The sequence below is a fragment of the Anomaloglossus baeobatrachus genome, chromosome 8, assembly GCF_048569485.1.
Source record: "Anomaloglossus baeobatrachus isolate aAnoBae1 chromosome 8, aAnoBae1.hap1, whole genome shotgun sequence".
Lineage (NCBI taxonomy): Eukaryota > Metazoa > Chordata > Amphibia > Anura > Aromobatidae > Anomaloglossus > Anomaloglossus baeobatrachus.
In genome coordinates, this window is record NC_134360.1 from 5,187,776 (window position 1) to 5,211,133 (window position 23,358).

General features: G+C 47.9%; 1 protein-coding gene across 3 annotated transcripts in view; it reads left to right on the forward strand.

Annotated features, from left to right (window-relative positions):
• The window catches only part of VGLL4 (vestigial like family member 4), a 160,328-nt gene that overhangs the window by 103,422 nt on the left and 33,548 nt on the right, over window positions 1–23,358 (forward strand). For all 3 annotated transcript variants that reach the window (XM_075321264.1, XM_075321262.1, XM_075321263.1), the window contains one exon: window positions 22,831–23,020. In XM_075321264.1, the coding sequence (XP_075177379.1) occupies window positions 22,831–23,020 (190 nt within the window). The remainder of the gene's footprint in view (window positions 1–22,830; window positions 23,021–23,358) is intronic.

Consider the following 23,358-nt stretch of genomic DNA (forward strand, 5'->3'; position numbering starts at 1 on the left):
GTGTCCCTGCAGTGGATTGTGTGACGAGCGGTGATGTCTCGTGTCCCTGCAGTGGATTGTGTGAGGAGCGGTGATGTCTCGTGTCGCTGCAGTGGATTGTGTGAGGAGCGGTGATGTCTCGTGTCGCTGCAGTGGATTGTGTGAGGAGCGGTGATGTCTCGTGTCCCTGCAGTGGATTGTGTGAGGAGCGGTGATGTCTTGTGTCCCTGCAGTGGATTGTGTGATGAGCAGTGATGTCTCGTGTCCCTGCAGTGGATTGTGTGACGAGCGGTGATGTCTCGTGTCCCTGCAGTGGATTGTGTGAGGAGCGGTGATGTCTCGTGTCCCTGCAGTGGATTGTGTGACGAGCGGTGATGTCTCGTGTCCCTGCAGTGGATTGTGTGATGAGCAGTGATGTCTCGTGTCCCTGCAGTGGATTGTGTGAGGAGCGGTGATGTCTCGTGTCCCTGCAGTGGATTGTGTGAGGAGCGGTGATGTCTCGTGTCCCTGCAGTGGATTGTGTGACGAGCGGTGATGTCTCGTGTCCCTGCAGTGGATTGTGTGAGGAGCGGTGATGTCTCGTGTCCCTGCAGTGGATTGTGTGACGAGCGGTGATGTCTCGTGTCCCTGCAGTGGATTGTGTGATGAGCAGTGATGTCTCGTGTCCCTGCAGTGGATTGTGTGAGGAGCGGTGATGTCTCGTGTCCCTGCAGTGGATTGTGTGATGAGCAGTGATGTCTCGTGTCCCTGCAGTGGATTGTGTGATGAGCAGTGATGTCTCGTGTCCCTGCAGTGGATTGTGTGATGAGCAGTGATGTCTCGTGTCCCTGCAGTGGATTGTGTGATGAGCGGTGATGTCTCGTGTCGCTGCAGTGGATTGTGTGAGGAGCGGTGATGTCTCGTGTCCCTGCAGTGGATTGTGTGAGGAGCGGTGATGTCTCGTGTCGCTGCAGTGGATTGTGTGAGGAGCGGTGATGTCTCGTGTCCCTGCAGTGGATTGTGTGAGGAGCGGTGATGTCTTGTGTCCCTGCAGTGGATTGTGTGATGAGCGGTGATGTCTCGTGTCGCTGCAGTGGATTGTGTGAGGAGCGGTGATGTCTCGTGTCGCTGCAGTGGATTGTGTGAGGAGCGGTGATGTCTCGTGTCCCTGCAGTGGATTGTGTGATGAGCGGTGATGTCTCGTGTCGCTGCAGTGGATTGTGTGAGGAGCGGTGATGTCTCGTGTCGCTGCAGTGGATTGTGTGAGGAGCGGTGATGTCTTGTGTCCCTGCAGTGGATTGTGTGATGAGCGGTGATGTCTCGTGTCGCTGCAGTGGATTGTGTGAGGAGCGGTGATGTCTCGTGTCCCTGCAGTGGATTGTGTGAGGAGCGGTGATGTCTCGTGTCGCTGCAGTGGATTGTGTGAGGAGCGGTGATGTCTCGTGTCCCTGCAGTGGATTGTGTGAGGAGCGGTGATGTCTCGTGTCCCTGCAGTGGATTGTGTGATGAGCAGTGATGTCTCGTGTCCCTGCAGTGGATTGTGTGATGAGCAGTGATGTCTCGTGTCCCTGCAGTGGATTGTGTGATGAGCGGTGATGTCTCGTGTCCCTGCAGTGGATTGTGTGATGAGCGGTGATGTCTCGTGTCCCTGCAGTGGATTGTGTGATGAGCGGTGATGTCTCGTGTCCCTGCAGTGGATTGTGTGATGAGCAGTGATGTCTCGTGTCCCTGCAGTGGATTGTGTGATGAGCGGTGATGTCTCGTGTCCCTGCAGTGGATTGTGTGATGAGCGGTGATGTCTCGTGTCGCTGCAGTGGATTGTGTGATGAGCGGTGATGTCTCGTGTCGCTGCAGTGGATTGTGTGATGAGCGGTGATGTCTCCTGTCCCTGCAGTGGATTGTGTGATGAGCAGTGATGTCTCGTGTCCCTGCAGTGGATTGTGTGATGAGCGGTGATGTCTCGTGTCCCTGCAGTGGATTGTGTGATGAGCGGTGATGTCTCGTGTCCCTGCAGTGGATTGTGTGATGAGCGGTGATGTCTCGTGTCCCTGCAGTGGATTGTGTGATGAGCGGTGATGTCTCGTGTCCCTGCAGTGGATTGTGTGAGGAGCAGTGATGTCTCGTGTCCCTGCAGTGGATTGTGTGATGAGCAGTGATGTCTCGTGTCCCTGCAGTGGATTGTGTGAGGAGCGGTGATGTCTCGTGTCCCTGCAGTGGATTGTGTGAGGAGCGGTGATGTCTCGTGTCCCTGCAGTGGATTGTGTGAGGAGCGGTGATGTCTCGTGTCTCTGCAGTGGATTGTGTGATGAGCAGTGATGTCTCGTGTCCCTGCAGTGGATTGTGTGAGGAGCGGTGATGTCTCGTGTCCCTGCAGTGGATTGTGTGATGAGCAGTGATGTCTCGTGTCCCTGCAGTGGATTGTGTGATGAGCAGTGATGTCTCGTGTCCCTGCAGTGGATTGTGTGACGAGCAGTGATGTCTCGTGTCCCTGCAGTGGATTGTGTGATGAGCAGTGATGTCTCGTGTCCCTGCAGTGGATTGTGTGAGGAGCGGTGATGTCTCGTGTCCCTGCAGTGGATTGTGTGACGAGCGGTGATGTCTCGTGTCCCTGCAGTGGATTGTGTGATGAGCGGTGATGTCTCGTGTCCCTGCAGTGGATTGTGTGATGAGCGGTGATGTCTCGTGTCCCTGCAGTGGATTGTGTGATGAGCGGTGATGTCTCGTGTCCCTGCAGTGGATTGTGTGATGAGCGGTGATGTCTCGTGTCCCTGCAGTGGATTGTGTGAGGAGCAGTGATGTCTCGTGTCCCTGCAGTGGATTGTGTGATGAGCAGTGATGTCTCGTGTCCCTGCAGTGGATTGTGTGAGGAGCGGTGATGTCTCGTGTCCCTGCAGTGGATTGTGTGAGGAGCGGTGATGTCTCGTGTCCCTGCAGTGGATTGTGTGAGGAGCGGTGATGTCTCGTGTCTCTGCAGTGGATTGTGTGATGAGCAGTGATGTCTCGTGTCCCTGCAGTGGATTGTGTGAGGAGCGGTGATGTCTCGTGTCCCTGCAGTGGATTGTGTGATGAGCAGTGATGTCTCGTGTCCCTGCAGTGGATTGTGTGATGAGCAGTGATGTCTCGTGTCCCTGCAGTGGATTGTGTGACGAGCAGTGATGTCTCGTGTCCCTGCAGTGGATTGTGTGATGAGCAGTGATGTCTCGTGTCCCTGCAGTGGATTGTGTGAGGAGCGGTGATGTCTCGTGTCCCTGCAGTGGATTGTGTGACGAGCGGTGATGTCTCGTGTCCCTGCAGTGGATTGTGTGATGAGCGGTGATGTCTCGTGTCCCTGCAGTGGATTGTGTGATGAGCGGTGATGTCTCGTGTCCCTGCAGTGGATTGTGTGAGGAGCGGTGATGTCTCGTGTCCCTGCAGTGGATTGTGTGAGGAGCGGTGATGTCTCGTGTCCCTGCAGTGGATTGTGTGATGAGCGGTGATGTCTCGTGTCCCTGCAGTGGATTGTGTGATGAGCGGTGATGTCTCGTGTCTCTGCAGTGGATTGTGTGATGAGCAGTGATGTCTCGTGTCCCTGCAGTGGATTGTGTGAGGAGCGGTGATGTCTCGTGTCCTTGCAGTGGATTGTGTGATGAGCAGTGATGTCTCGTGTCCCTGCAGTGGATTGTGTGATGAGCAGTGATGTCTCGTGTCCCTGCAGTGGATTGTGTCATGAGCAGTGATGTCTCGTGTCCCTGCAGTGGATTGTGTGATGAGCAGTGATGTCTCGTGTCCCTGCAGTGGATTGTGTGAGGAGCAGGACCTACACATTTTCTTTGCTTGATCTTCCCAGCAGAGTGGTTTGTTTTGTTTTTTTTTCAATCGGCCTTCAGATGGATTAACACTCTATAGGAAGAACAATTTTGTGCACCCTTGATAGGTCCACCAGGGTCTTCACCTTCTAGATGGGTCCACCAGGGTCTTCACCTTCTAGATGGGTCCACCAGGGTCTTCACCTTCTAGATGGGTCCACCAGGGTCTTCACCTTCTAGATGGGTCCACCAGGGTCTTCACCTTCTAGATGGGTCCACCAGGGTCTTCACCTTCTAGATGGGTCCACCAGGGTCTTCACCTTCTAGATGGGTCCACCAGGGTCTTCACCTTCTAGATAGGTCCACCAGGGGCTTTACCTTCTAGATAGGTCCAACAGGGTCTTCTCCTTCTAGATAGGTCCACCCACCAGGGTTTTCTCCTTCTAGATAGGTCCACCCACCAGGGTTTTCTCCTTCTAGATAGGTCCACCCACCAGGGTTTTCTCCTTCTAGATAGGTCCACCCACCAGGGTTTTCTCCTTCTAGATAGGTCCACCCACCAGGGTTTTCTCCTTCTAGATAGGTCCACCCACCAGGGTTTTCTCCTTCTAGATAGGTCCACCCACCAGGGTTTTCTCCTTCTAGATAGGTCCACCCACCAGGGTTTTCTCCTTCTAGATAGGTCCACCCACCAGGGTTTTCTCCTTCTAGATAGGTCCACCCACCAGGGTTTTCTCCTTCTAGATAGGTCCACCCACCAGGGTTTTCACCTTCTAGATAGGTCCACCCACCAGGGTTTTCACCTTCTAGATAGGTCCACCCACCAGGGTTTTCACCTTCTAGATAGGTCCACCCACCAGGGGTTTGTTCTTCTAGTTAGGTCCACCAGGGGCTTCTCTGCTGTTATCTTGATAGTATAAGCCATTGGGTTGCTAGTATTCCTCCTTGCCTTGTTCCGCCTAGTGACTGCTTTCTGCACAGAGTGAAATTAATGTAATTTATTGGATAAGCCATATCTATTAAGCTGGTGTCACACATAACGACGACGACAACGACGTCGCTGCTACGTCACCATTTTCTGTGACGTTGCAGCGACGTCCCGTCGCTGTCGCTGTGTGTGACATCCAGCAACGACCTGGCCCCTGCTGTGAGGTCGCCGGTCGTTGCTGAATGTCCAGCTTCATTTTTTGGTCGTCACTCTCCCGCTGTGAAGCGCACATCGCTGTGTGTAACAGCGAGAGAGCGACGAAATGAAGCGATCAGGAGCCGGCACTGGCAGCTGCGGTAAGCTGTAAGCAGCGTAAACATCGGGTAACCAAGGGAAGACCTTTCCCTGGTTACCCGATGTTTACGCTGGTTACCAGCCTCCGCTCTTGCTGCCAGCGCCGGCTCCTGCACTGTGACATGTGGCTGCAGTATGCATCGGGTTAATTAACCCGATGTGTGCTGCAGGAGAGCAAGGAGCCAGCGCTAAGCGCGGCTCCCTGCTCTCTGAACATGTAGCACAGCGACCTTATGATCGCTGCTTCTGCTGTGTTTGACAGCTAAGCAGCGATCATAACAGCGACTTACAAGGTCGCTGTTACGTCACCGAAAATGGTGACGTAACAGCGACGTCGTTGTCGCTGTCGTTTAGTGTGACACCAGCTTTAGTGTAGCAGCCAATTTTACTGTGGAGGGGTCCAATATATTCTCCTTTGTTCATGGTCACTCCCGAGCCTTGGTTGCAGACCAGTTTCTTCTGTCCACATTATAAGGCTGTGACGGTACCTAGACTCAAGAGGTGTTCCTGGCTGGGAAGAATGGTCTGCAGTCACTGTGTCGGCCAGTGGTTTGGATGGGCCATCACATTGAGAGAAGCCGAGGAAAGTCTAGTTAAGACATGAGCATGACTATATAGATTGCCTACATGCGGTCACGTTGGGAATATAGGGTAATCTGGAATCTTGACAGTGTGGCCATCACACGATGCCACAATTCACCAATCTTGACTTCAGACTTTTCTTCTCATCCCGGAAACCAACATTAAATGGGATGTCTGAAAGACGATTTATGAATGTGGCTGCTGGATTTGTCTCCTGGCAAGCAGCAGCGTTTTACCTGATGAAGCAAGGGCCAGCTCGGTATTTCACTTTAGGAGGCTTTGATCTGCCAGGATGAGAGGAGGAATGGGGATTGAAGGGCTTCCTTCTTGGACGCCTATATGTCCTGTTTGGTGCCTCTATAGGGGCCGTTCTTTACTATAGGCTCCTTGGACTATGAGCACATTTTCGGCATTACGGATTGAGACTCGGAGCTGGCCACGCTGACATTTACTCATTGTCTTGTAACAGATTTTACTTCTCGGTTTTCCAAGAAGTCTCTTCTGGACAAATAATACAATTCCTGTTTTGGGTCATTATCCATTTTGTTAGGTACAAGTAAATCTAAGGAGAAAAAATAAAGCGAAACTGTGGACCCTGTCTGCGGAGCTTCTTCATCAAAGGCGCAGATTAAATGGAGTGTAAAAATACCAGTAATTATTTCAGCTGAGAAGTACTTTCAACTTTTGATCTCGATGTCTACGCTGGAAACATGACCCCATCGGGCCATTAATGTTTGAAGTTCGCAGAGGAATAACAGCTCCGTTGGCTTTGATCGTGACTCCTCAGAACATGTCCTCCTTTTCATCTTCACCACTTTGTGATGTCTTGTGTTTCACACCGTCACTTACTAAGGTGACAGAAGAATCTGCCGGCAAAGGGTCAAACCACTGAAAGACAGAAGCCTGGCGATGGTGCTCGGATAGAAGATCGGGGTATAATGGAAGCGCTCGGGAGACCGGAAACGCCTGCTGGCTTCCAACTATAAAATGAATTAATGGGGCTGTTTGGGATAGAAACCTCCTTTTCTGCTTTCTTGGAACATAATAAGATGATGGCACTTAATGAATTCTTTGAAGCACCTCATGACCATGGTTGGTGGATTCACATTGATGATACAAGCAGAAATCAGATTGTCCAAAACTCTCCCCTAACTTCATATACTACTGTTCCTAAACCATGACCCCCGTGTTGTCCTCTTCCTAAAGCCTCATTCACACATCCGGTTTTCATGGGTAGCACTTGTACCCATGATAGTCTATGGCAGGGGTCAGATTATCAGAAACAGTTCAGTCGAATTGAGTTTAAAGACAAGTACAAAGAACCTCAATTATCAGTATAAAATGAAATAAACTTTATTGATATCAAAATTAGTTAAAAAAACACCCAGTGACTGTGAACACACAGGGGCATACAAGGTAAACCGAGGAGCAGTACCAAATGGGATCCCTATAATAAGAGAACTGCTCCTACCTAAATATGGGGGAATATACAAGTGTGTGTAGTACTATAAATGTACTACATACCCCATTCAACAATAACTAATCCTTGATGCACCCTAAATATAAAAAAAAAGTATTAATCCCACCATAGGGGCAGAGTAGGGTGGAGGAGGAGACAATCTCTATGGGGTCCCTATCTCACCCTGTGCACACTTACTCCTACCTACCAACGGAGGGTTTGACGCCGTAACTGTTTTGGGCGCCCCGTTCCACGTCGGCTTTCCCTTAATGCACCCTAATTCAAAGGGGAATTAATACTAAAAAGTTTTACAGAAATCATACATGATTCAAAGAGATGAACTTACAAATGTACATCCTGCAGTTAGATAAAATAAATACCAATATATTGCAGAATGATTACAACCAATAATCAATATGCCATTTTTTGAAAAAATGAATTTCTGACTATCATGCATGGATCAGATTAAATGCAAAAAATGCACAAAAATTGCGCAAAAAATGCACAAAAAGAAGGAAATATAGCTACAGTTACTTCCCTTCAAATGATTGTTCCCATATCGCCTCGACGCGTTTCCCCTTCTTATGGATACAAGGATCATCAGGAGGCCAAAGTTTCAGCTGTCAGATGTGGTGATCCATGGCTGTGTGTCTCCTCCACCCTACTCTGCCCCTATGGTGTGATTAACACTTTTTTTGATATTTAGGGTGCATCAAGAATTAGTTATTGTTGAATGGGGGTATGTAGTACATTTATAGTACTACACACACTTGTATATTCCCCCATATTTAGGTAGGAGCAGTTCTCTTATTATAGGGATCCCATTTGGTAATGCTCCTCGGTTTACCTTGTATGCCCCTGTGTGTTCACAGTCACTGGGTGTTTTTTAACTAATTTTGATATCAATAAAGTTTATTTCATTTTATACTATGGCAGGGGTCAGGAACCTTTTTGGCTGAGAGAGCCATGAACGCCACATATGAGAGCCATACTCACTAGGGGGGAGCGGCGGTGGTGGAGCAGCTCAGAGGGTCCCAGGAGGCAGGGTAGGAGATGCTACGGGCACGGAGGAAGGGGTGTTGTGGTTCAAGAGGGTCAGTGTGTGGAGGATCAGCGATGCTGCTGCAGGCTTGTTGGGGTCATGGCGGTGGGCACCATTGATCTGCCAGCAGGCTGCTTTGAATCTCCTGCAGTTAACGAGATCGACTTAAAAAAAATAACTGCGGCGCATGCGCAGATCGATGCGATGGACTTCAAGAAAATGACTGCCGCGTGTGCACAGATTAATGTGATGGACATCAAGAAAATGACTGCGGCGTGTGCGCAGATCGATGCGATGGACTTCAAGAAAATGGTTGCAGAGACCTATCTGCGCATGCGCTGCCTTCGTGGCCCTTTTATTGAAGTCGATCGCGTCAACTTTGGGAGATTCAAAGCAGCCCACAGATCAATGGTGCCCACCGCCGCATCACCCCACGAGCCTGCAGTATCGCTGACCTTGCTAAAACTGCTACGGACCGATCTCCTAATTTATTCCAAAATTGTGTCAAGACAGTAAAATTCCATAAAACTAATCAAATTTCTTGCCCGATAAGTCTGATGACGCACCATTTTTGAGTAGCTGTGGCTTCACCGACTGTCCACTGGACCACTGCACACAATCATTGGCTTCTGGGCTAGAATGTGAAGCCAGTGATTGGCTGCAGTGGTGGCACGTCATTAGAACGTCATTACTGATTTATCAGATAAGTTACATGACTTCTATTTTATATAATGCCTCTCCCTTGGCTCAATCTCTGAATATGTTGGAAATTCTTCTTAAGAACTTCATTCTGTACATTAAGATGTAAATGATTGTCCCCTTTGACGCGTATGGGGGTCGTCATGTTTTTCGGCTGATTTTGGCGTTGTGTACTCCTCGCGTATGTGACTCTTCAGGGTTTTGTGTTAGAATTGCCAGTAATGCTGTTACTAAGGTTGTGGTGATCACGTTCCAAATGGGTTACAAATAATATGATCTCATCAGTCTCCGGAAATAAGTGATGTCATTGTGATGTCATCAGACAAATATATTACGTAAGATGATAAAGATTAAGCATTTATTCCGCCAACTGGAGCACAGGGTTCTGGGTTGTGTCGGTATATAGACGACTTGTCCGAATCATTCCTTGTGTACTGGTTGAGGTGTATGGATGAATCTCTAGGACTGGAGCCTTGTAGATCACTAATCTAAGGAACTCCAGCCTTGCTGATGATTTTCAGGAATTTGTGGCAGGTCCTAACAGGCCAGACAAATCCCTTCTATACGGTCGGAACACTTTGTTCTGCACCGATCCTTCTCATAAAGAGCCGCGATGTGTGGAGATGGGCCCCGGCATGCTGAAACCTTCTTGCTGACTAGAAGAGTATAAAATACATGTTACAAGTTGTTGTAGCTGTAAATATTAGCAGCTCAGGATGTGGTTTACCAGCCGTGAACTCCTAAAACTGAGCGTCTCTGATGGAAAGTCTGGAAATCGTCCTTCTTTGTTATGTGGTGTGTTACGTTCCTGCAATTTAAGCATATTGGGCTGTGGCCGCGTCACTTGGACACTTGTGTGGAATCATTTTACGGCTGTAGGTTGTTGAGTATGTGTGCAGTAATGTATATAATATAGCAGGTTTAGCTCCAGACTGATGCTTTCACCAGCCATCCCCCAAGTAAAATCTTACCTGGTGTCTAAGTGATGGGAAGATCACGGACGGCTGTCCTCCCATCGCCTTCCTCCAGAATGTGATCTCATGATTTACATGGAATGATGCTCTCTGTATACATCGATCAGCCATAACATTACATAATATTGTGTATGTTCCCCTCACGCCACCAGAAGACATAAGACTAGAGGTAGTGTCAATCCATTGTCCGTTGGCCACGTCTGTAATCTTTGGCTGCTGGATGGGAACCCCAAGAATCATTTGTTACCTGACTTCATCACAGACTCCACTCTTGATTAGCCGACCTGGTGGGACGTCATCTTTGTGGCATGGCGCCCACGTGACCTCTCAAAAAGCCGGACAATCAAAGAGCTGCTAGAAGGTAAAAGGCTTTTCACCCGGCTCCCATCCAGCGTCCACAAGTTACGGATGAGGCCAATGGACTGGGTTTGGCAATTGATTCCTGGACTCCACAATGAGTGCTTTATGGTGGCATCTTTCCCTTCTGTAAGTCATGTACACGCTCCCCACATCCATGGGAAGTTCTACACCATCAACTTAAACTTGCCTAATATTGCCAACCCCACTGTATCGAGGTGATCCACGTTATTACCTTCACTGGTCACTGGATTCATTGTTGGGGCTAATTGATCACATCGTACTTCTGTTTAGGTTGTGAGTGTGGCCTGCCCTTGTGGGCTCAGACCAAAAGAACATTCAAAATCTCCACGTGTGTTCCCTTCGTGGAAGAAAGTCTTGTTAATGTGAGACGTTATACTGGAGTGTTTGTGGACTGGGACGTTTGCAGGCTCGTGGACCTGCTGTTTCTTACAATCCTTCCGTTCCATGGAGAGAAGACGATGACTTGTCGTTATCTCCTTCTCTGGCCGATAAGGTCTTACTCATCTTTGATTTCTTGCCGTTAGTTGCTGAGAATTTGGATGGGATACAGCATTTCTTGTGTGGGAGACTGTGCTGTGCTTTAATGTCTGGTCAGAGCCCCCTTTTTGGATTGTGTTATGGCGGTGACTAGTTGCTCGATTGCAGATGAAAGGATGGGTTTGTTTTTGTCATCTGAACGCCCTGCCCTCAGTGAGATTCTGACTTCGGCCCTACATTGGGCTTCTGCCTGTGGTTTTCGTTGCTGTTGAATTTACAGTGTCTTAGTAGAGTTATCCCATAATAATATCACTAGTAGGTACATTTCCAGGGTTGGACGAGCCCAGAACAACAAGCAATGATTCCTTGGTGGACCCAGATTCCGAATAATGCCGGCTCTTTCTGCACAATTGTGGCTCGTCTTTGTTTCGTCACTCTATTGCTGTTATGACCCGTGTCTACTAGAATTGTGGGGTTTATGAGGCCATTAACCCTGGATGTGCACATGTTCTGTGCAGCCGGAGGGTGAGCCCTTAGTCATTTCCAGTAAGACTAAACCAAACGTTTTATCACCCACTGGAAAGAATCGTTGCGATGTAGCGCTCCATAGGAATACATTGAGTGGCTCTAAATTCCCAGCATTTTGCAGTTGGAGAGGGAAATAAAAGGCAAAGTCTGTATATAGCAAAATTGGGAGAGGTTTTCAATCCATGGATTTGGTTTATCCCCAGCCGTACATGTAAGGAGGGTGTGGAGCGCATCTCCCAGCTCACCGTGCGCCCCAATGTGCAGGGGAGCCCAGCATTTGGGGAATGAGGATAAAGCGGCGTCTGCCTCAGAAGGAGACGACCAAAAGATGGAGGAAAAATTAACAAATTTGCTCTAATAACTAATAAACTGAGTTAAACAAGGATTGGATGTTAAATTTAAGCTGGCCGATCTACTAACGAGAGGTCCCCGACACCTCAAATGGTCGGTGGGTTTGGACAACATTTAAATATAACGAGGACCTTAAAGGATTTGTACCAAGATATTAAGCTCTCAGCAGTATAGGAGACATATGTGACCACCAGGACCTCCCGTCATCCTCAGCATGTTCCACTCCGTGCCATTCATTCTTTTCGGGACTGCCAGGGATGGTGGAGCGCTGTGCTTGGCTTTCTCCATCAGATCCATAGAAAATGAATGGCCCAAAGACCAAGCCCAGGTCTGCTCCATTCACACCGGACTTTTCACTGCCCATTCTTGGGGACTCACGTGATCGGGATAACTTGCCGATTTTGGGAATAACTCCCTTTTTCATAGTATTATGATGACCAATGTAACTGCAGATTGCTATATGTTCATTTTGTGTCTTTATGTATGTTTCCAGACTTCCAGTCTGTAGTTCTTCATCTCCACGTAGATGTAAGATACTTTGCTTAACCCGGGGAGGGGGGGGATTTCTGACCTGACACGAGGGTGTTACCAAGAATGTCCTATCTAACCGTAAACAGCAGGAAATAGAAGTGAGGCAACACTTGCGGGGATGTCTGGACTTACAGATGGGCCTTTATGTTTGGAAAAACAATGAGGGGCCATGGGGCTTACAGCCAGCTGGGGCGGACCACCCTCTTAAAAGTGGAAGTCTGGGTTTATAGACTTGCATGTTTTCCCTACAAAGACTGGAATACCTTGGGATATGTGGCACGCCTTGGGATATGTGGCACGCCTTGGGATATGTGGCACGCCTTGGGATATGTGGCACGCCTTGGGATATGTGGCACGCCTTGGGATATGTTGGCCTTTGTAGCACGCCTTAGGATATGTAGCACGCCTTGGAATATGTAGCACGCCTTGGGATATGTGGCATGCCTTGGGATATGTGGCACGCCTTGGGATATGTGGCACGCCTTGGGATATGTGGCACGCCTTGGGATATGTTGGCCTATGTAGCACGCCTTGGAATATGTGGCACTCCTTGGGATATGTGGCACTTCTGGGGATATGTAGCACGCCTTGGGATATGTTGGCCTTTGTAGCATGCCTTGGGATATGTGGCACTTTTTGGGATATGTGGCACTCCTTGGGATATGTGTCACTCCTTGGGATATGTGTCACTCCTTGGGATATGTGGCACTCTTTGGGATATGTGGCACTCCTTGGGATATGTGGCACTCCTTGGGATATGTGGCACTCCTTGGAATATGTGGCACTTCTGGGGATATGTAGCACTCCTTGGGATATGTTGGCCTTTGTAGCATGCCTTGCAATATGTGGCACTCCTTGGGATATGTAGCACTCCTTGGGATATGTTGGCCTTTGTAGCATGCCTTGCAATATGTGGCACTCCTTGGGATATGTGGCACTCCTTGGGATATGTGGCACTCCTTGGGATATGTGGCACTCCTTGGGATATGTGGCACTCCTTGGGATATGTGGCACTTCTTGGGATATGTGGCCCTTCTTGTGATATGTGGCCCGCTTTGGGATATGTAGCACGCCTGGGGCGATGTTGGCCTTTGTAACAATGCCCCTTTCCTGTATATAAGAAAGAGCTGCAATACCAAGACTATGCCGTGATTGACTCTAGTGTAATCAGTGGGGTCCGCCCGAGTGTGATAAAGCACCAGGCCACGTTACTTGCTTTTCCAGACACATCACTCCTCTTTACATGCGGCTCCCATAAGATTTTGCTCTTTGCTTTCATAAAGTACATGGCGCTTTCCCACAAAACTCCTTATAATGGATCCAAGCAGTGATAATCCGGTAGAATCTGCGCTCTCCGGTGTGGATGAGCCGCACTTTTATAGGGGCCGTGTTAGTTTTATGATGTATCCTTCACTGCGTTTTCTCTTTTTATTACTGTCCCAGGCTGTGCTTTTTTGTGTAAACCCTAGGTCGGTTCGTCTCACACAATGGGCCGTTTTCCTTATTACATAACGGTGAGTTACTTATTAATCGCTCGCTCAGAAGTTATTAATTCAAAGGCGAGCAATGTCACCGCGGCATTATGGGGTTCCCTTATCACCCAGTGGCTTGGGTGACATGTAACTAACTAGGAAATAAGGCGCTAATGCCACTGCGTGAGTCATCACCTGGTCATAAACAACTTTATTGCTGATAGTCGTGACTGAAGAAAGTCCTGTCTCAGGGAAGGCAAAGGTGTAACAACATCTGCTTACCGAGAAACGGTGATGTCACTATCTCTGAATGTGATACCACAATGTCAGAATATGATGTCACCATCTATGAATGTGAGGTCAGCATCTCGGAAGGTGAGGTCAGCATCTCGGAAGGTGAGGTCAGCATCTCGGAAGGTGAGGTCAGCATCTCGGAAGGTGAGGTCAGCATCTCGGAAGGTGAGGTCAGCATCTCGGAAGGTGAGGTCAGCATCTCGGAAGGTGAGGTCAGCATCTCGGAAGGTGAGGTCAGCATCTCGGAAGGTGAGGTCACCATGTCGGAAGGTGAGGTCACCATGTCGGAAGGTGAGGTCACCATGTCGGAAGGTGAGGTCACCTTGTCGGAAGGTGAGGTCACCTTGTCGGAAGGTGAGGTCACCTTGTCGGAAGGTGAGGTCACCTTGTCGGAAGGTGAGGCCACCTTGTCGGAAGGTGAGGTCACCATGTCGTGAGGTGTGAGGCCACCATCTCGGAACGTGAGGTGTGAGGTCGCCATCTCGAAACATGAGGTGTGAGGTCGCCATTTTTGAATCTAGTAACAAATCTCTTTATTGTCCACCTGATTGTGCTTTGGTGGATGGGTGCATACGGGGTAGATTGGGTCTGGATAAGGCCTGAATTAAGCTTCACTGACCCCATGTGTAAATGTAGTGGACAACACGTGACTTCATCACCGTTCCCCTGTGAAGTGGTTTGGTTCTGATTAGTAAAGCTGTAATTGAGCGCGATTAATGGTTTGTGTAAGGGTGTGTTGTCATTCGAGGTAGACTCTGCAGTTGGATGAATAGTGACCAGTCTTTTCTAGGAGTTGGGACTGTAATAATGTTATTTCCTTCGGATAGGCAGCAATATGTGGTTGCGGTTTGACTCCCAGCGTCTTCAGAGATGACCTGAATGGGTGGTTTGTGGTGGCCTTCGTTCTTCATCCAGGCACCTCGCTGTGCATTGTAGGTCATGGATGTTCCTGGTGCTGCACCGTGGACCCGATCTCTCCTGGTACTGCGCTTCTCTGAGCCCATCTATTCAACTGAATTCTCCTGGACGCTCTCCACCGGTTCCTACACTACGGCTTTTATGGTTTTCATAGCTGATCGGGGATAGAGGGTGCTAGGAGACGGCCCTCCAATCTGTAATTAATGGGGTATCCAAGAAGCTCTTAATGCAGCTAATCTGTCTGCTGAAAAGACAGATCGGGCAGCATTGAAATGCCAACGGCCGGCTCCTTCTCTACCCGGACGTCATCTGTCAGAAGGTCCCCATCACAATCAGTGGCCAGCGATCTACCCAAAGTCACCAGGTTCTGCTAACCTTTATCAAATTGTCTGTGTGGGCCTTCACATTCAGTCCACAGTTAAAGTAGGAAGCGCAGCTCCGGAGTACAAAGTGCAGCTCTAACTATGGGATTAGGTCAACATACACATTAGATAAGTCAGCCGAAACCGTCAATTTGGGAGAGGAAATGGGGTTATATGTCAATCATTTAAAGTAACACTCCACTTTATTTTTTTATTTCAGAGCTGGAGTGGCGCGTTAAATCTAAGCCCCCTACCCCCGCTCTCATACTCACACTCCGGCATTTTTATCCTTTGTTGACGTAACTCTGGTCTAACGGTGCCATCTGATGCCCGTAACTTCTGACTGGCCGGAAGTCAGAATTTACATCACAAGGTGTCTACAAGCCTAAGGCTACTTTCACACATCAGTTTTTTTCCATCAGGTACAATCCGGAAAAAAACGGGTTAAATGGATCTGGTACCGCATCCGTTTTATCCCCATAGATTTGCATTGTTACCGGATTGTACCTGATGACTTTGTGTTGCATCCGTTTTTTTCCGGATGCGGCAAAATTAATTAAAGCGGCGGCCGGAGGCAACGTGTCTGGCAACGTTTTTTTTGTCCGGCAAAAAAACTGCATTGCGCCGGATCCGGCGCAATACGGCGTGTTTTACAATGAAAGCCTATGGACGCCGGATCCGGCGCAATGTGGTAAAAAATTGATGCGGCTGCCGGATCCGTTTTTGTAAACTGCGCATGCACCAAATTAATTAAAAAAACTGATCCATCAAAAAAACGGACAAAACAGATGCAAAACGGATCCAACAGATCCGTTTTTTTTTTACGCATCTGGCATAACTGATCCGTTAAAAACCGGATCCGGTGGATACGGTTTTACATTTTTTGCCGGATCCTTTGGATCAGGAAAAAAAAGGATTGTGCCTGAATGCAGAAAACTGATGTGTAATGAGGCCATTGGCCAAAGCGAGGCTCAGAACGAGGCTGAGAGCGAGGCCAGGAGGATGCTCGGACACAGGCCAGGATGAAGCTCAGAGTGAGGCTCAGATCGAGGCTGAGAGCGAGGCCAGGAGGATGCTCGGACACAGGCCAGGATGAAGCTCAGAGTGAGGCTCAGATCGAGGCTGAGAGCAAGGCCAGGAGGATGCTCGGACACAGGCCAGGATGAAGCTCAGAGTGAGGCTCAGATCGAGGCTGAGAGCGAGGCCAGGAGGATGCTCGGACACAGGCCAGGATGAAGCTCAGAGTGAGGCTCAGATCGAGGCTGAGAGCGAGGCCAGGAGGATGCTCGGACACAGGCCAGGATGAAGCTCAGAGTGAGGCTCAGAACGAGGCTGAGAGCGAGGCCAGGAGGATGCTCGGACACAGGCCAGGATGAAGCTCAGAGTGAGGCTCAGAACGAGGCTGAGAGCGAGGCCAGGAGGATGCTCGGACACAGGCCAGGATGAAGCTCAGAGTGAGGCTCAGATCGAGGCTGAGAGCGAGGCCAGGAGGATGCTCGGACACAGGCCAGGATGAAGCTCAGAGTGAGGCTCAGATCGAGGCTGAGAGCGAGGCCAGGAGGATGCTCGGACACAGGCCAGGATGAAGCTCAGAGTGAGGCTCAGATCGAGGCTGAGAGCGAGGCCAGGAGGATGCTCGGACACAGGCCAGGATGAAGCTCAGAGTGAGGCTCAGAACGAGGCTGAGAGCGAGGCCAGGAGGATGCTCGGACACAGGCCAGGATGAAGCTCAGAGTGAGGCTCAGATCGAGGCTGAGAGCGAGGCCAGGAGGATGCTCGGACACAGGCCAGGATGAAGCTCAGAGTGAGGCTCAGATCGAGGCTGAGCAAGGCCAGGAGGATGCTCGGACACAGGCCAGGATGAAGCTCAGAGTGAGGCTCAGATCGAGGCTGAGAGCGAGGCCAGGAGGATGCTCGGACACAGGCCAGGATGAAGCTCAGAGTGAGGCTCAGAACGAGGCTGAGAGCGAGGCCAGGAGGATGCTCGGACACAGGCCAGGATGAAGCTCAGAGTGAGGCTCAGATCGAGGCTGAGAGCGAGGCCAGGAGGATGCTCGGACACAGGCCAGGATGAAGCTCAGAGTGAGGCTCAGATCGAGGCTGAGAGCGAGGCCAGGAGGATGCTCGGACACAGGCCAGGATGAAGCTCAGAGTGAGGCTCAGATCGAGGCTGAGAGCGAGGCCAGGAGGATGCTCGGACACAGGCCAGGATGAAGCTCAGAGTGAGGCTCAGATCGAGGCCAGGGTGAGGACAGGAGGAGGCTGGAACGAGGCAAAAGATGAGACCAAAGCAATGCCATGATGAGGCTCTCATAGACACTTTTATTGACTTGTGACCTTCAGCTCCATGAAACACCAGAGCTGCCGGCAGGTCACACATCACCGGGGACTGACAGAGGGTCACTGGAGACAGATGAAGATGCTGTAGAGCGAGTACAAGACCGGGGGCCGGGACTTATATTGACAGCGCCACTCCTGCACCACTCCGCCCCGCTGGCGCCTGTAGCACGTGATATGCCGGCATTATAAGGCCTCCATAGACTTGGTGTATACACGCCTTGCTTAGTGCAGCGCTTGCCTCACGTATAGATCGCTCGCTGTATCCAGCTCCGCACTATTATGTCACTGATTGAGCAGAATTGTGATTTATTGATCGTCTCCACTTAATGCGGTGAATCCTTCCCTGTGAGATAACATCTTGCAGGTTTTTACAGTCGGACACTTGTCTCCACCTTTCCCTGGAGCAGCTGCGGCTCCATGAGGAGCTTTCTCCAGCGGACAAGGCTCGATTATTCCCCCTCCCGGCCGCTGAGCCATGGAAAGTTCCAGGCGCTATCTGTGCCAGATCGTGGAGTATTCTGGGTCACTTCACGTCTTCTGGGTAAATAGTTCCCTGCGCCGGCCGGCGTCCCGCAGATCCTCGCTGCAGACTGAGGTTCTGTAGACTCTGCGGAATGAGAAAACCGCTGCTCTTAAAGGGGAAGAGCAATGGAGGACACACATTTACTGCCGGCGTGTGACACCAAATGTGATATTCCCTCTGCCTCCACACAGCAGGAGACAGGAGAGGCAATGGGTTATGTATATGGGCTTAAATGTATTATTAATTATAAAAACTTTACTATATTACTATATATAATTTCTTTAAAAGAGATTTGGACAACATAATAACCGGCCCCATGAAAATGACTGATCATTGGTGAAAAGACCCTGGGACACTAAGTGACCCCAAGAAGAGAGCTCAGGAAGCTGGGCTCCTCAGAAGGAGTGAATGTGAGCATGCTCGGCCTGTGTGACATTCATTGTCTACGGGTCTCCTGTGTTGTATGGAATGTGAGCATGCTCGACCTCCGCTATCTCCGGCAGACCCATAGACAATGAATGTCGCAGAGGCCGAGCATGCTCACATTCCATACAACACAGGAGACCCGTAGACAATGAATGTCACACAGGCCGAGCATGCTCACATTCCATACAACACAGGAGACCCGTATACAATGAATGTCACACAGGCCGAGCATGCTCACATTCCATACAACACAGGAGACCCATAGACAATGAATGTCACGCAGGCCGAGCATGCTCACATTCCATACAACACAGGAGACCTGTATACAATGAATGTCACACAGGCCGAGCATGCTCACATTCCATACAAGACAGGAGACCCATAGACAATGAATGTCACACAGGCCGAGCATGCTCACATTCCATACAAGACAGGAGACCCATAGACAATGAATGTCACACAGGTCGAGCATGCTCACATTCCATACAACACAGGAGACCTGTATACAATGAATGTCACACAGGCCGAGCATGCTCACATTCCATACAACACAGGAGACCCATAGACAATGAATGTCACACAGGCCGAGCATGCTCACATTCCATACAACACAGGAGACCCGTATACAATGAATGTCACACAGGCCGAGCATGCTCACATTCCATACAACACAGGAGACCCATAGACAATGAATGTCACGCAGGCCGAGCATGCTCACATTCCATACAAGACAGGGCTTTACAATCACTATTGCAGGGCTTTTCCAAACTTAATACTTTTAAAGATCTATTCTAAAAATAGTAACGCTCTATACAATACAAGAAAATTCACTTTCTGGCTTCACAGCATTGTCTATAGAGAAGCCGTGATCCTTACCACATATAAAGGGTTACTGGATCCATTTCTCCCTGTAGTAATCTCATATACTGGTTTTCTCCCCTGTAGTAATCTCATATACTGGTTTTCTCCCCTGTAGTAATCTCATATACTGGTTTTCTCCCCTGTAGTAATCTCATATACTGGTTTTCTCCCTGTAGTAATCTCATATACTGGTTTTCTCCCCTGTAGTAATCTCATATACTGGTTTTCTCCCCTGTAGTAATCTCCTATACTGGTTTTCTCCCCTGTAGTAATCTCATATACTGGTTTTCTCCCCTGTAGTAATCTCCTATACTGGTTTTCTCCCCTGTAGTAATCTCATATACTGGTTTTCTCCCCTGTAGTAATCTCCTATACTGGTTTTCTCCCCTGTAGTAATCTCCTATACTGGTTTTCTCCCCTGTAGTAATCTCATATACTGGTTTTCTCCCCTGTAGTAATCTCATATACTGGTTTTCTCCCTGTAGTAATCTCATATACTGGTTTTCTCCCCTGTAGTAATCTCATATACTGGTTTTCTCCCCTGTAGTAATCTCATATACTGGTTTTCTCCCCTGTAGTAATCTCATATACTGGTTTTCTCCCCTGTAGTAATCTCATATACTGGTTTTCTCCCCTGTAGTAATCTCCTATACTGGTTTTCTCCCCTGTAGTAATCTCATATACTGGTTTTCTCCCCTGTAGTAATCTCCTATACTGGTTTTCTCCCCTGTAGTAATCTCATATACTGGTTTTCTCCCCTGTAGTAATCTCCTATACTGGTTTTCTCCCCTGTAGTAATCTCCTATACTGGTTTTCTCCCCTGTAGTAATCTCATATACTGGTTTTCTCCCCTGTAGTAATCTCATGTACTGGTTTTCTCCCCTGTAGTAATCTCATATACTGGTTTTCTCCCCTGTAGTAATCTCATATACTGGTTTTCTCCCCTGTAGTAATCTCATATACTGGTTTTCTCCCCTGTAGTAATCTCATGTACTGGTTTTCTCCCCTGTAGTAATCTCATATACTGGTTTTCTCCCCTGTAGTAATCTCATATACTGGTTTTCTCCCCTGTAGTAATCTCATATACTGGTTTCTCCCCTGTAGTAATCTCATATACTGGTTTTCTCCCCTGTAGTAATCTCATATACTGGTTTTCTCCCCTGTAGTAATCTCATATACTGGATTTCTCCCCTGTAGTAATCTCATATACTGGTTTTCTCCCCTGTAGTAATCTCATATACTGGTTGTCTCCCCTGTAGTAATCTCATATACTGGTTTTCTCCCCTGTAGTAATCTCCTATACTGGTTTTCTCCCCTGTAGTAATCTCCTATACTGGTTTTCTCCCCTGTAGTAATCTCCTATACTGGTTTTCTCCCCTGTAGTAATCTCATATACTGGTTTTCTCCCCTGTAGTAATCTCATATACTGGTTTTCTCCCCTGTAGTAATCTCATATACTGGTTTTCTCCCCTGTAGTAATCTCATATACTGTTTTCTCCCCTGTAGTAATCTCCTATACTGGTTTTCTCCCCTGTAGTAATCTCCTATACTGGTTTTCTCCCCTGTAGTAATCTCCTATACTAGTTTTCTCCCCTGTAGTAATCTCATATACTGGTTTTCTCCCCTGTAGTAATCTCATATACTGGTTTTCTCCCCTGTAGTAATCTCATATACTGGTTTTCTCCCCTGTAGTAATCTCATATACTGGTTTTCTCCCCTGTAGTAATCTCATATACTGGTTTTCTCCCCTGTAGTAATCTCATATACTGGTTTTCTCCCCTGTAGTAATCTCATATACTGGTTTTCTCCCCTGTAGTAATCTCATATACTGGTTTTCTCCCCTGTAGTAATCTCATATACTGGTTTTCTCCCCTGTAGTAATCTCATATACTGGTTTTCTCCCCTGTAGTAATCTCATATACTAGTTTTCTCCCCTGTAGTAATCTCATATACTGGTTTTCTCCCCTGTAGTAATCTCATATACTGGTTTTCTCCCCTGTAGTAATCTCATATACTGGTTTTCTCTCCTGTAGTAATCTCATATACTGGTTTTCTCTCCTGTAGTAATCTCATATACTGGTTTTCTCCCCTGTAGTAATCTCATATACTGGTTTTCTCCCCTGTAGTAATCTCATATACTGGTTTTCTCCCCTGTAGTAATCTCATATACTGGTTTTCTCCCCTGTAGTAATCTCATATACTGGTTTTCTCCCCTGTAGTAATCTCATATACTGGTTTTCTCCCCTGTAGTAATCTCATATACTGGTTTTCTCTCCTGTAGTAATCTCATATACTGGTTTTCTCCCCTGTAGTAATCTCATATACTGGTTGTCTCCCCTGTAGTAATCTCATATACTGGTTTTCTCCCCTGTAGTAATCTCATATACTGGTTTTCTCCCCTGTAGTAATCTCATATACTGGTTTTCTCCCCTGTAGTAATCTCATATACTGGTTTTCTCCCCTGTAGTAATCTCCTATACTGGTTTTCTCCCCTGTAGTAATCTCATATACTGGTTTTCTCCCCTGTAGTAATCTCCTATACTGGTTTTCTCCCCTGTAGTAATCTCCTATACTGGTTTTCTCCCCTGTAGTAATCTCCTATACTGGTTTTCTCCCCTGTAGTAATCTCATATACTGGTTTTCTCCCCTGTAGTAATCTCATATACTGGATTTCTCCCCTGTAGTAATCTCATATACTGGTTTTCTCCCCTGTAGTAATCTCCTATACTGGTTTTCTCCCCTGTAGTAATCTCATATACTGGTTTTCTCCCCTGTAGTAATCTCATATACTGGTTTTCTCCCCTGTAGTAATCTCATATACTGGTTTTCTCCCCTGTAGTAATCTCATATACTGGTTTTCTCCCCTGTAGTAATCTCATGTACTGGTTTTCTCCCCTGTAGTAATCTCATAGACTGGTTTTCTCCCCTGTAGTAATCTCATAGACTGGTTTTCTCCCCTGTAGTAATCTCATATACTGGTTTTCTCCCCTGTAGTAATCTCATAGACTGGTTTTCTCCCCTGTAGTAATCTCATAGACTGGTTTTCTCCCCTGTAGTAATCTCATACACTGGTTTTCTCCCCTGTAGTAATCTCATATACTGGTTTTCTCCCCTGTAGTAATCTCATAGACTGGTTTTCTCCCCTGTAGTAATCTCATATACTGGTTTTCTCTCCTGTAGTAATCTCATATACTGGTTTTCTCCCCTGTAGTAATCTCATATACTGGTTTTCTCCCCTGTAGTAATCTCATAGACTGGTTTTCTCCCCTGTAGTAATCTCATATACTGGTTTTCTCCCCTGTAGTAATCTCATATACTGGTTTTCTCCCCTGTAGTAATCTCATATACTGGTTTTCTCCCCTGTAGTAATCTCATATACTGGTTTTCTCCCCTGTAGTAATCTCATATACTGGTTTTCTCCCCTGTAGTAATCTCATATACTGGTTTTCTCCCCTGTAGTAATCTCATATACTGGTTTTCTCCCCTGTAGTAATCTCATATACTGGTTTTCTCCCCTGTAGTAATCTCATATACTGGTTTTCTCCCCTGTAGTAATCTCATATACTGTTTTGTCGCCTTTTCCAGGAGAAGCCGCGTTACGGAGTGACCCCCGGATGCAGGCTCTTTCGATGCCTACGACCCTCGGCAATCATCGGACGGGTCCTCCGCCCATCAGCCCCAAAAGGAGAAAGTGCAGCATGGACCAAGGAGATGACGACCTAGACTGTGAAAATGACCATGTCTCGAAAATGAGCCGGATGTTTTCCCCTCACTTGTAAGCACCTCTTTAATATTAATGTTAAGCTTTCTAAATATCTGGAGGAAACCAAAACCCTAACTCCTCGCTTACTGGCGCTGGGACAGTTTACACTTCATGGATCTTGTGAGGCTTCCAGTTCCTTGGAGGCCTCATTGACTGGTAGAAATGAATAATTTGCTGTGCACTGACGTAACGTTACCGGCACAGTACACTCCTCCAGCCGCGTAATCTCCTACATCGCGATATCTCTGTGCGGGAAAATATATATATATATATGTGTGTCTGTATATAATATATATGTATGTGCAATTATAGATGAGTGTGTGTATAATCTATATATATGTGTGTATGTG